We start from the raw sequence: 14,139 nt of genomic DNA, 5'->3' as shown, positions 1-14,139 counted from the left end.
GTTTTCCTTGCTGGGGTCCCCAGAACTATCCAAAACTACTTCATTAAAGAAATGTGTCCTGGGGTGCCTGGGGGACTCAGTTAAGTGTCTGCCTTCAGCTCAGGTCATGATATCAGGGTCCTGGGATCGAGCCCTGTGTGGGGCTCCGTGCTCAGTGGGGAGCCTGCTTCTCCTCTGCCCCTCCCCCAACTTGTATGCCCACATGCACCCTCTCTGTTTCTCAAATAAATAAAATCTTTTAAGAATGTGTTCCTTTGCAGGAAGAAATGAAGAGTGCTGCTGAGGCTCTTTGTTTTTAATGTGCATCAAGTCATTGATGACTCTGCCATTGCCTGTGATCACAGGCTAGGTGGTAAAGCCACTTCATAGATGAAAAGTTGACCTCTGTTTTAAAATTTCTTCGATTCTTTAATGGTATGAAGGGATCCATGGTCAGACGTCAGAAATATATTGGATTTACTTATGTTTCCCATGTACTTTTGGTTCTTGTTGCCTGTATCATAATTATCATGAGAAATCATGAGAAATGGTAAGACTGTTCGAATTCCTGGTGGTGTTCCAACGATGTCAGCGTACGTACCTTGGGAAAGTGTTTTCTGTTGTGTCTTAGGCCAGGAATATGATGTCTGCGAAAGCTGAAGGTGACGTACAAGGCATTTTCCCTGATATTTTTCAAAGTTCTCCTGACAAATTGAAGCAGGAAGTTAATTGGATATATTCAACCCCTGCAAAGGTTTATATTGTGAACATTTTATTTTGTGTAACTTTAAATTCAAAATTGATCTAAGCAAGTAATTTGATAGCATATTTACAAAAGAATAAGAAAACCTATCTTTTGCTTTCCTAAAGCTTGCTCTTTCCAGTGGTACAAATTAGATCTTTCTGGCATTTGGATTTTCAGTTTTTATAAAATCTATTTTTTAACTAGTTGCAGAAAAACCCTTATGTCCTCTAAATACATCAGTAACTTAATAACAAATGAAGCGAATCCGTGAATAGCCTCTTTTCAATTTCTTGCTGTACTAAAAAGCAAGATGGCCGTCGTCCTCGTCCACAGACTGTGGTCCCGATTTTCTGCACCCCCACCCACAGAGGTGATTTCTTTTAATTCCTTTAATAAAACATGTCAGGAACTTTGTGAATAAAGATTGCTTGTTAAGGATAAAGTGTAAATACGCCATGCCTGTAGCTGTCTTAGAAAAATCACTTCCTTTTGTAAGAGGTGACGATGTACCACTTCCGACGGCAAGAAGACACGAGGGATGGGAATGCAGGGTCCTTCCCTGCCCGTTCACGATAGGAACACCGTCGTTCATTTACTTACTACCTACACCGTCTATATTTAACAGGGCTGCTGAAGATTTATTGTCACAAATTCAGAAGAATTACCGGAAGCCACAGAAAGAGCTGGAGGTCTTAAAAGCAGCAGCAAGCAGCCTCCTTTCAAAACACAACAGTGAGCTGCGGGCGGCGGGAGACCTCGCGAGGGGGGCAGAGGCGGAGGCCCGGGAAAGCGACCGCCTGCTGCGCATTGCCCACGCCAACCTGCAAGAATTCCACGTGAGTCTTCACAAAGACCGTCTCCTTCCTTCTCAGTTAGGGCTGGGAGCCCAGCTCTCCTCTGTCAATAATACCATTTTTAGCTTCTTTGAAAACAAGCCCCAAGTACTAACTGAAGCACGTAGAGTCCGGCAGTAACGTGCAGAAGCTGGCTCGCTTTGGTGAAGCTTCCTCAAAGGTGACTTTTTTGCCACAGGAAAAGAAGCTACGTGTTCAAGAAGAACAAAACTTGACCTCGACGCTCATTGCCAGAGGGAGAAGACTGCTAGCTGCCGTCACAGCCCGTGCAGAGGCGACACAGAATGTTCTGGCAGTAAGTTATGGCTCGGAGAATCTTCACAGCCCTCACACACGTGCACATGCGTACATTGTTCAGTAGATGCATGTATGCTCACGGTCTGAATCCCTCTACGTAGCAGTTAGAGCGCCACCGCGATGAGCTCCTTCTGTGGACTGCCAAAATCAGGCACCACGTAGATGGTCTGGTCATGCAGATGTCCCAAAGAAGAGCACTGGACCTTGTCTACAGAGCAGAGGACCACGCAGCTGAGCTCCAGAGACTAGCAGGTGCCCTGGACAGGTGAGAACACACCTTGCAGGAATCCCGGGGCGGGTGATCCATGGAGCAAAGAGAGTAAGAGTGGCTACTTTGATCACGATGTTGAGTCAGTCTTCTTTTGCCTACAAACGAAGACTCCTAGTTTATTCACGTGGCAAGGAGGACTTCCTCCCATGTCCGGTAACGTGGTTATCCTTCCGCATGTGATGGGAAAATGCACACTGAACTGGATAGAAGTAAAACAGATATTATGCTATAGTATTAAGCCATTAACTATTAAATGCTCAGGGCTTTGTTAGGTTGGACAGAATGAAGACATTAATTTCTTTACAAATCTTGTTCTCCTGAAGCGTATGATTTGGTTGGCTTAGTGTGGATGGAGGTTATGGTGGCCCACACCGGCGGACACCATCCCCTTTACTGTCTATTTCCTGAAGGCCTACTGTTGTCTTAGTTATCTTAACATGTGTTTTTAGCATTTGTTAAATATGTCTTCAGCTTGTGACAAAGCGGCTCTAAAGGAGAAACATGACTTGAGGACAGTGGCTCTCAAACTTGTCTGCATTTTGGAATAACCTGGGGAACTTCAAAAATACTGATGCTTTTGTCCCCTTGTCCTCCTCCCACTCAAAGATTGTGACCTGGGCTTTGTCACAGTTTTAAAGATCCCCGTGTTATCGAATGTACAGCGAATGAAGGAGCCAGTGTTTCAGCCTCATCAGAGATTTACACAATATTGTGACTTAATTGGTCAATTTATTTCTTTAACTTTGTCACCATAATAGGTAGAAAAAGCATGGCCACTGGGAATATGTGTGCTGCAGTGTGTGGGTATGTTTTGTGGCAGGAGAAAAATAAATATCTTTCCGATTTGAGGAATGCTGCCATAAAAGATGAGCTCACACGAGGAAAGCAATTAAAAATATGATAGAATGTCGTGTGGGTCACGTGTCACGTGGACCCTTACCGCCTACACATGCCAAGAAATCCGTAATAGAAAATGGAATCAGATACTCAGCTTTTCTCTTTTCATCAGCTTTCATTATTTCCCAAAAGAGGAAAAAAAAACCTCTGCCTACGTACACAGCTAGAAACAGCCCATACTACCCAGTAGGAATAGTAAACGCAATTTGGTATGCTACACGACGTTACATATCATCATATCTTTTACTTATAAATCACCAGATTTTGCCAATCAAGTAGTTACGACTGGTGTCTGGTTTGGGAATCCCTCAACTCGATAACCTTGGGAAGAAAATGGAGTGAGTTACTCAGCAGGCAAAGATGTGTCAATTGTCAGATTTCATTTTCCAGATAGAGTTGAGCTGGGTGAAATTGCACCATTACCAGCTGGCAAGTTCACAAGAGATTTGCCCACTTGTAAGAGTGAAGTTCGAATGATTGAAATATTATCTGATCCTCCTTCCAAAATCGAGTGAATTTCATCAAATTGGTACATACCTTTTGAGGAACAAGATCCAGCATCCTTATAGATGCTTAGGGAAGCTTTTTGAAAATTAGCAAGTGCGCAGAAGAAGAGATTACAGCCAAAGCAAACACGCAGTGGTACCCCAGCCATACGCGGGGGGTCTGAACGGAAATGAGACTGCTGAAGGCAGCTGGTGGAAACTGATGGACGGTTAAAACCAGGGGAACCAGCAATAGTCCCTTCTTCGGGTGTTAATTGAACAGCACTTCTGAGTGTTCTCATGACAGTGTAACTACGGGCTTTCAAAGATCACCTTCAGAGTTAGAGGGGGATCCCTATGTTGTTATTCCTTGAACTTTTCTAAGCGTAAGAAACCAGGCAGCTTTCAGGAATAGTGGGCAAGTTCCACTTAATTTGTGCTGACTTCTATAAATGTGCTGATTACACAGTAGCCTTGGCGGCGTTAGACACGTGTCCCTGAATGCCACCAGCACAAGCCACGTCCATTCCAACATTTGGAGCCTCATTGAAGAATCAGAGAAAGCGGCAAAAGATGCTCTCGAGACGGTGACTACAGCGAGCGTGGTGAGAGCTGCCCCAGGGGCCACACTGTGCACCTTCCTTCTCTAGGCACTGGGGGAGATTGTTCCAGAGGTGCTGAGCCCAGAGTCAGGGGCTTAAATTCATGCTTGTCAACATTCTTGTCTGGTGAGATCTGTTTGGCTCTGTCATCATGTGATAGAAGTTTTAATTTCATAGGGCCGTAGATACTTTTTAAGATTTTATTGATTTATTAGAGAGCACGAACCAGGTGAGGGGCAGAGGGAGAGCCCCGACGCAGGGCTTGATCTGGGATCATGACCTGAGCTGAAGTCAGCCGCTTAACTGACTGAGCCACCCTGGCACCCCTTAAGGTCATAAATACTTCTTTACAAAGACCAGTGAGGAGAATCTCAGAGTTTCTTATGACAAAAAGGATAATGCTTCTTGATACTACTTGAGACATCTTCTCTCTGGAGAAATCCTCGCTTAATGTCCGGGTTTCGTCTTCATATATTTAAAAATAGTTTGTGTTCTTTCTCCTCACCCGTGAATTAGGACCATTTAAATTGTCTCTACCCATTATCCAGAGGACTCCCATGTTTGGAACTAGACCAGAGGCTGTTCTGATAGAGTTGCAGCCCCGTCTCCAGCGGGAGTCCGCCTGCCCCGTCCTCCCCCCAACCATGGCCATGTTTAAGGTGTCCTGTTTTCCAGTTCTCAGAATCCCTTGTTTCTAATGGAAAAGTGGCTCTCCAGCGCAGTTCCAGATTTTTAAAAGAAGGCAACAGCCTGAGCAGAAAGTATCGAGGTATGTTTCTAACTTGGACCGTACTGATAAGCAGACTTTCTGAGCATACTGCTGGAACATTCTCCTTTCCTGGAGGAATCTGAACATGAACACTTTGTCACAATGACATTCCGATTTCCTGTCCTAGAATCATCACATAATTAAAATTTTTATTTTAATGACCTCTCTTAATGTGCGGGCACCTCTAATCTTCCAAAGTCTCGTTAAGCCTTCTGTGGTAACTGAATCCTCCATGCAAGGTTTTGGTTCGTGGGCTGCCACCGTTTCGCAGTGTGTGTCAGGTTCCCTTTGGTTTCACTTGCTGCCCTGTTCGTCTCGCACTGTCTCACAGTTTCGTGAAGAGTTGTGTTGTGTGTGATGCATTTCTTTTGCCAGTGTTGACAAACAGGGCTAATATAACGCTAGGGTCATGGTAGCTTCTCATTAAATCATTATTGACTTAGATCGTAACAGACTTATCAATTTTACAAGAAATACCTATGCAGTGAGTTTTTCCTGAAGGGTTCAGTAAGCAATGATTTCACATATGTGAGGCTGTCCAGGAAACACAACACAAAATGGCAGCAGGGATTTGTGGCGTGAGAAAAACATACGCTTTTCACCTTAACATATTCTAATCAAGTCCTTTCCTGTAGGAGTAGACAGTGGGCTACACAAAGCTCACACCCCTCTAAGAACACTTCCATGCCCAGTCCTGGATCCTCCCATGCCTTTCTGAGCCAAGGGCCCGGATGTGTGCATAGCTTTGGTTCTCTGTGAGTGACACAATTTAAATGTGATGTCATCATCTCACGGAGTAGAAAGTCCCTCACACTTGATCATAAAGCAGATGAAACACAAACTCTAGCATCAGTGTTGGGCTGTGGTTTCAGCTCACACGGGGAAAGGTATGTCAGGGGCCACCAAATAGTGACTTTTCTGGCAATTAAAATCTTAGGCAGAACCATCGTCTTCATCAGGTATCTTATCCATAATTCATTTTTAACCATGTGTCCAGCATTTAGACGTGATTGTGTGTTACACACAGAAATATTAAAAGTAAACGCTTTAATCCAACAACTTTGATCAGACTTGACGGGGGCTGAGCTGAGCACCTGTCCTGTGGTGAGAGGGTGGAGGGAGGGGAGGCGCCCCAGCCAAGGAAGCAGGGGGGCACTGGGGAAGATTCCTGGGCAGGACGATCTTTGGGGCTTTACAACCCAGAGAAGAGAGGTGGACAAAATTTATGTGTGGACAGGAAGTTAGTGAATGATTAAGACTGAGGGATTTAAGCACAAGTCTTCACCTGAACTCTAATTAAATTGGACATGCAATTCAAGAAGAAATATTAGGGAGAAGGGCAACAAGCAGAATAGAAAAAAAGATCTAGTAAGCTAAAAACACTCTTAATTTCTACAATGAGTGGTGCTAAGTCTTGCTGGAAAAATTTCAATATGGGGGGGGTGGTGTCTGTAAAAAGCTGTTGATTCTGTAGAGGGGTCAGAGTGATGAAGGAAACTGTTGCCTAGGCAACTATTGAGTTGGCTACCCTAAGAGGGCACTTTTCCCCCCTTTTAAATAGATATCACATTGAAACTGAGTGAATTGAAAAATGCAGCAAACAGATTTCAAGAGAATGCTGATACAATTACTAGGCGGGCCAATGAATCACTCTCAATACTCAGAGCAATTCCTGGAGGTAAGTGGGAAGGGGGTTCTTGATTTAATTAATGTTTGCTCATTGTAAAGCCGTTACACAGGAGCAGAAGGAAGTCCTGTTGTGAGTCTGAATAACAGCCCTCACTCAAAATCCTGACCAAGATGGATAGAGTTTTTACTGGCAGAGGAGTATGATTTGGCAGTGAAGATAACTATTTAAGTAACTCAGGAACGCCTGTATTGGATTGTTAGAATCAAACTCTGAAAAGCAAAAAAACCTTGGGAGACTTGATGCTACCCCATTTCTTTTATTTTTTTTAATAATAATTTTTTATTATGTTAGTCACCATACAGTATATCCTTAGGTTTTGATGTAGTGTTCCATGATTCATTATTTGCATATAACACCCAGTGCACCATGCAATACATGCCCTCCTTACTACCCATCACCGGCCTATCCCATCCCCCCCCCCGAAGCCCTCAGTTTGTTTTCCAGAGTCCACAGTCTCTCATGCTTCATTCCCCCTTCTGTTTACCCCCCCTTCATTCTTCCCTTCCTTCTCCTACCAATCTTCCTATTTCTTATGTTCCATAAATGAGTGAAACCATATGATAATTGTCTTTCTCTGCTTGACTTATTTCACTTAGCATTATCTCCTCCAGTCCCGTCCATGTTGCTGCAAATGTTGTGTAATCGTTCTTTCTGATGGCTGAATGATATTCCATTGTATATATGGACCACATCTTTTTTTTTTTTTTTAAGATTTTATTTATTTATTTGACAAAGAGAGAGACAGCCAGAGAGGGAGGGAACACAAGCAGGGGGAGTGGGAGAGGAAGAAGCAGGCTCCCAGCGGAGGAACCCGATGTGGGGCTCATCCTATAATGCTGGGATCACGCCCTGAGCCGAAGGCAGGCGCTTAACAACTGAGCCACCCAGGCGCCCCTGGACTACATCTTCTTAATCCAGTCATCTGTTGAAGGGCATCTCGGCTTCTTCCACAATTTAGCTATTGTGGACAATGCTGCTATGAACATTGGGGTGCATATGGCCCTTCTCTTCACTACGTCTGTATCTTTGGGGTACATACCCAGCAGTGCAATTGTTGGATCATAGGTTAGTTCTATTTGTAACTTTTTAAGGGACCTCCACACTGTTTTCCAGAGTGGCTGTACCAACTTGCATTCCCACCAACAGTGTAGGAGGGATCCCCTTTCTCCACATCCTCTCCAACAATTGTTGTTTCTTGCCTTGTCAATTATTGCCATTCTAACTGGCGTAAGGTGGTATCTTACTGTGGTTTTGATTTGAATTTCCCTGATGGCTAATGATTTTGAACATTTTTTCATGTGTCTGTTAGCCATTTGTATGTCATCATTGGAAAAGTGTCTGTTCATATCTTCTGCCCATTTTTTTATTTATTTGTTTCTCGCGTATTGAGTTTGAGAAGTTCTTTGTCGATCTTGGATACCAGTTTTTTATTTGTAGCATCCTTTGCAAATATCTTCTCCCATTCCGTGGGCTGCCTCTTAGTTTTTTTGACTGTTTCTTTCGCTGTGCAGAAGCTTTTTATCTTGATGAAATCCCACAAGTTCATTTTATCTTTTGTTTCTCTTGCCTTTGGAGATGTGTCATGAAAAAAGTTGCTGTGGCTGATGTCATAGAGGTTGCTGCCTATGTTCTTCTCTAGGATTTTGATGGATTCCTGTCTCACATCGAGGTCTTTCATCCATTTGGAGTTTCTCTTTGTGTATGGTGTGAGAGAGTGGTCAAGTTTCATTCTTTTGCATGTAGCTGTCCAATTTTCCCAGCACCATTTATTGAAGAGACTGCCCTTTTTCCTCTGGATGTTTTTTCCTGCTTTGTCAAAGATTAGTTGCCCAAAGAGCCGAGAGTCCATTTCTGGGTTCTCTATTCTGTTCCATTGGTCTATGTGTCTGTTTTTGTGCCAGTACCATGCTGTCTTTGTGATCACAGCTTTGTAGTACAGCTCGAAATCCGGCAATGTGATGCCCCCAGCTTTGTTTTTCCTTTTCAACAGTTCCTTGGCAATTCGGGGCCTTTTCTGGTTCCGCACAAATTTAAGGGCTGTTTGTTCTGGTTTTTTTGAAAAATGTCATTGGTATTTTGATTGGGATAGCATTGAAAGTGTAGATTGCTCTGGGTAGCATAGACATTTTAACTATATTTATTCCTCCGATCCATGAGCATGGAATATTTTTCCATCTTTTTGTGTCTTCTTCAGTGTCTTTCAAGAGTGATTTGTAGTTTCTAGAATATAGATCCTTTACCTCTTTGGTTAAGTTAATTCCGAGATACCATATGATTTTTGGTGCTATTGTAAATGGAATGGATTCCCTAATTTCTCTTTCTTCAGTCTCATTGTTCGTGTATAGAAATGCAACTGATTTCTGAGCATTGATTTTGTATCCCGCCACATTACTGAATTGCTCTATAACTTCTAATAGTTTGGGCGTGGATTCTTTTGGGTTTTCCATATAGAGTATCATGTCATCTGTGAAGAGAGACAGTTTGACTTCTTTGCCGATTTGGATACATTTTATCCCTTTTTGTTGTCTGATTGCTGTTGCAAGGACTTCTAGTACTGTGTTGCATAATAATTACCCCATTTCTTTTAAAATGGCTTGACACATTGCTTCAATGAAAGGGTCATTCAAGAAGTCAGCAAGAAGCTGAATGTTCCTGCTTTAAGGGAAAATGCTAGATTTGTTATAAATGGGGGCAATTAAAGAACTCTTGCTTGGTGCTCTTCCTTCAGGAGGCAGTAAAGCATTCTAAAATAAGCTCAGAAAACACTTTAATATGGATGGGTTGGAAATGCACTATTCATTACAGTCCGAAATAGTATAACTGTTTAAAAGTATAAAACAAATGAGTCCAGCAGCCCTGCATCATTTACACCCGCTCAACCTTCTCTTCTTTTCTCAGTAAGCCCGACAAGATGCCTCACAGCTCCCGAGGTCCGTGGATTCACCTGTAAGCATGGAAACTGCTGTGGGGAGCTGGGCTTGGGGCACTTTGGACTGACTTCTAATCTTAAGTCAGGGGAACATTTTCTGACCTGGACGTTTCTTTTCTTTTCTTTCTTTTTTAAGGACACATGATTTATGTTGATTAAACACTTAAAAGGACATTTTCAGGGGTGCCTGGGTGGCTCAGTCAGTTAAGCATCTGACTCTTGTTTTTGGTTCAGGTCATGGTCTCAGGATTGTGAGATCAAGCCCTGTGTCGGGCTCCATACTGGGCATGGAGTCTGCTTAAGATTCTCTCTACCCTCCCCCACAACCCCCCTTAAAAAAACACCTTTTTATTTGGAGGTATTTCAAACCTGCAGAAAAGTTGTTGCAAGAGTAAAAAGACACCTGTAGACTCTTTATCTGGCTTCTTCTAGTGTTCGTTTCTGTCCTGTTTGTGATTGGATACTTTAAACATAAATACTAGTGTCTTTAAAAAAAATCATCACCCAGATTTTCTACAATAACTGAATTCCATTTTATCTATAGTGACTGTTCAGTCTTTATGCTGCTGTTCCATCTAGCAGCCAGCTGATGTTGTGGGCAAATACCACTTCCTCTAGCCTACAACATGCCTATCTTACCTACAAATTTAAATTCCCCAACCTCCTTATCCCCACATGGGCCTATATGAAGAAAGTATTTAATGACTATGAGAAGGGAGTGATAGAAGGGAATCCAAGTAAAGAAATTTCACTTATTAATATCTAAGACGCTGAGAACATGACGATTAGCAGGTGATCTCACTGCATATTGAAATTTCAATACAGAGGATTGTTACCAAAACTATTTCATTTGTCCCTAAGTGGGAGCAGTAAGGCATAGGACATGTGGTCTTACTACTTCCATTAAAAACCAGAAGCCCCATTTTGTGTTCAGCATCCCATAAGAAATACTGTAATATGTTCCCATGAGAAGTTACATTTATCGTGGTTTATGGTTTTCCCCATGTATGATCACAGGAGTGCATGCTTGCATATAAATTTATTTCAGGTGTCAGAGACAAAGGAACCAAAGTCAAAGAGTTGGCCACAGCTGCAAATCAGAGCGCGGCAAGTACTCTAAAGGACGTCGTGGGATTGAGCCAGAAGCTGTTGAATACATCCACTGACCTCTCCAGGGTTAACGCCACCTTACAAGAAACCAACAAACTTCTACAGGACTCCTCAATGACCAGTACGTCCTGGTCTCCCTTCCCAGTGGGAAAGCCTACGGTGTGAGATTTTCAACTAGCCCAGTGTAGCATGGCGTCTTGTTGCCCAACAGCATTCCTAAGGAATAAAAATGCACTGATATCTAGATTGGCATTGATAAAGCAAGAGAAGGGCCTTGGGTAGTGCATGCTGCTGGCGCATTTCTCATAGACAGTCGACCCTTGGACAACACAGGTTTCAACTGCACGGGTCCACTAGACACAGATTTAAAAAAAAAAATAAATACGATACAGAACGTGTATTTTCTTTATGCTTTTCTTAACATCATCTTTTCTCTAGCTTACTGTATTGCAAGGATACAGTCTATAACACACGTAACATACAAACCGTGTTAATTGACTATTTATGTTGTTGGTAAGGCTTCCAGCCAACAGTAGGCTATTCCTAGTGAAGTTTTTGGGGAGTCAGAAGTGACACACAGCTTTGCGACTGTATGGGGGTTGAGCACCCCCACGCCTGAGTCGTTTGAGGGTCAACCGTATTTACCAAATTTCTAGGCTTTGATCCTTTTATTCAGTGCATTGGTAATAAATAATTCATTTTTCTTGTTTCCTCCCTGCTGCCAACTATCTCGCCACCTGATACTTGGTAGCCCTGCTAGCCGGAAGAAGAGTGAAAGACGCAGAAGCACAAGCCAGCCTTTTATTTGATCGGTTGAAACCTTTGAAGATATTAGAAGAAAACCTGAACAGAAACCTGTCAGAAATCAAACTGCTCATCAGCCAGGCCCGGAAGCAGGCAGCTTCTGTGAGTGTGGGCTCCTGTGCTCGTGGGGTCTCCTGGTAACTCCCGATCTCAGGGGACTCCTGCAGAGGGGACTGTCACACCAGCCCCCTGGACGTCTACTGACTCAGCTCTTACCGCCCACATTTCTCACAGCCTTGTCTACAGTACATTTAAAACTCTGTGTTAAGTATATTTACTTAAGCACACACACACACACACACACACACACACACAAACACACACACTTAGGGGGGTGTGTGTGCGTATGTCTGGATAGATAGATAGATAGAGCAACTTATGACTTTTATTTATGGTGCCTATGCTTTGTCTTGAAAAGACCTTCTCTCCTGCCTGGGACAGTGCACTTACGTATACTTAAGTAGTCTCATTTTCTTTGTTTTTTGCTTCAACCTGTCTCCAAATGTTAGCGAAGAGACCTCATGTCTTTGTGGAGATTTATAATTGTAGCCTAGACTCATCAGTCCACAGCTGTTAGCTCAGGTGGCGTACGGCCTGTGCTCTACGTGTTTACGTCCAAGTTTCCTTGGCCGAGTGTGGCATTACTGCCATCACTTTCCCAGCCTGCTGTCAGTAATGCAAGTGTTCTTCAGAAAGTTTGCGCCCGTGAGCCTCATCGTCCAGGAGTCCGGCGACACAGCCGATACACACACACACGCTCACAAATCCAGGTCACTAGATGCATCAAACACTTGACAGCTGGAAAAATACAAGCTGGAGAAAATGTTTTACGACCATCCATAGCGCGTGCATTGCTTGTGCTCTAAAGGGGAGGCGTTTGGGGGAAATAATACTTTCGAGAGACTATGCAGTCGCCACGCTACTGGGGACTTGCAGAGGACAGATGTGACCTCTGGTCTCATGTTCATCTGCTCAAACCCTGCTAGCTAAGAAAAATCAGTTCTGCAGTCATCCCCCGCCCCCCACCACCCGTGGCCTCAATATTGGAAAATTGCTGTAGGTTGACATGAGCTTTGGTTTCTGTTTGTTTCCAAGAAAGTCACCAAGTAAACGTAAGCCCGACGGATGTTTCTAAATGCTCTGATTAACACACACGTATAATCTTTAAAGCTAATATAAGAAATATATGCAAATACTTACTTAGAGAAACATGTAGTAAGTGCAAAAGTTGCTCTATAAATATTTGCTGAATGTATAAATAGATTATCCCTTCATTTATTTGACACATGATCATCAAATATCCTCCCTGTGTCAGGTGTAAAGATTCCAGGGTGATCTGGATAAGCTCCTTGTCTTAAGGAATTAAGTCTCACATGAGTGAGACTGTTTCCTACGTAAAATACTCTTAAAACTTCAAGACTGACTTTTCCATCTTTAAGTAGTTCACCAAATAAAGTAATCGTCATCACCACCTGATCTCTCACGTTATGAAACACAAAGCATTATGCACCCTCAGGAGAGGAAACCTGCCTGCCAGTGAAAATTGCTTCTGGAACAGCACTTTTGCTCTCCTGGCATGCTGCCAACGTGTGTCACTGCGTGATTAGGACACTTCCTCTTTCCTTTCACAGATTAAAGTTGCCGTGTCTGCAGACAGAGATTGCATCCGGGCCTACCAGCCTCCAATTTCTTCCACTAACTATAACACGGTAACGCTGAACGTGAAGACAAGCGAGCCCGATAACCTTCTCTTCTACCTCGGGAGCAGCACCAGTGTGAGTACGGACCGCGGAGAGCAGCGACGACTCTCTTGGGAGCATGTATAGTTTCTGAATTGGCAGGGGTTTTGGTGAAAAACACAAATAGGGCCTTGGTGAAATCCCTAATTCTTCTAAGGGGACTAAGCTTTTGCTAAACTAGGGGCATTAGATTAAAAACACACACTGAATGCCTGTGAGGAGGACTGCGATATTGAGGGGGGGTCTTCCCTCTGCCATCTTCATCGCTCGCTGTGGGTACCATTTCCTAATGGCTTCTGCAGCCTCTTCAGTCACCGGGTGTAGGCGTGGGTGTGTGAAGTGGATCTTGGTGGTGGTTATCAGGAGTGGAGGTGTGCACCCTAACGGGTGTATCAGCACCATCCAGCTTCACCCAGGCTCCTCTACCCGGCGAGATTCTGGTGGCTCCCAGAGGGGCAAGTCCCCTGTGGAAACCATTGATACCCTTGGTTGCCAGTGGGAATGGGGCAGAACCCTTGGGGGTGTGAGAGCAGAAAATGTTAACAAGCACGAATTCTGAAATGTCTTCTTGGGAGCTAAGGCGCAGAGCCCACGCAAGTCCCTGATGGGGCATCTCTTGGCTCCTGTCTTACTGCGCGTTCACGTTCACTCACTGCCTTCTCAGACTGGGCAAACAAGCAAGTAGAGCGCCTTCGCTCATGTTCCCTGTAAGCTACTGGTGACCCCCAGTGAGTGTTCCTGGGGAACATTCTGGAAGGCACTGTGGAGGGCCATGTGGGGCAAGGGAGGTGGGACACTAATATCCAACGAAGCTTAGCTGTCTCCAGTACTCTGAGTCATGCTCCAGCTCCAGGAAGGGGAGCATTTAAAGACAGAAGACAGGTTTTGTTTGTTTGTTTGTTTGTTTTTTAAGAAGAGAGGAAATGCTCCAGGAGCTCATTCTTTAACATATTTTGGTCGTCATGCAA

At 43.7% G+C, this 14,139-nt stretch overlaps 1 protein-coding gene across 2 annotated transcripts in view; it reads left to right on the top strand.

The window, feature by feature from the left end:
* LAMA1 (laminin subunit alpha 1) overlaps window positions 1-14,139 on the top strand; it is a 159,127-nt gene that overhangs the window by 117,960 nt on the left and 27,028 nt on the right. The window contains exons 37-46 of one of the 2 annotated variants that reach the window (XM_057313235.1): window positions 1,350-1,560; window positions 1,757-1,873; window positions 1,977-2,140; window positions 3,998-4,133; window positions 4,806-4,899; window positions 6,461-6,577; window positions 9,488-9,535; window positions 10,567-10,749; window positions 11,380-11,534; window positions 13,064-13,207. In XM_057313235.1, coding sequence (XP_057169218.1) covers window positions 1,350-1,560; window positions 1,757-1,873; window positions 1,977-2,140; window positions 3,998-4,133; window positions 4,806-4,899; window positions 6,461-6,577; window positions 9,488-9,535; window positions 10,567-10,749; window positions 11,380-11,534; window positions 13,064-13,207 — 1,369 coding nt within the window. The remainder of the gene's footprint in view (window positions 1-1,349; window positions 1,561-1,756; window positions 1,874-1,976; window positions 2,141-3,997; window positions 4,134-4,805; window positions 4,900-6,460; window positions 6,578-9,487; window positions 9,536-10,566; window positions 10,750-11,379; window positions 11,535-13,063; window positions 13,208-14,139) is intronic. The other variant, XM_044383133.3, reaches the window with a different exon arrangement.

The sequence above is a fragment of the Ursus arctos genome, unplaced genomic scaffold (assembly GCF_023065955.2).
Source record: "Ursus arctos isolate Adak ecotype North America unplaced genomic scaffold, UrsArc2.0 scaffold_17, whole genome shotgun sequence".
Taxonomy (NCBI): Eukaryota; Metazoa; Chordata; class Mammalia; order Carnivora; family Ursidae; genus Ursus; species Ursus arctos.
This window is presented reverse-complemented; position numbering and strand designations above follow the sequence as displayed.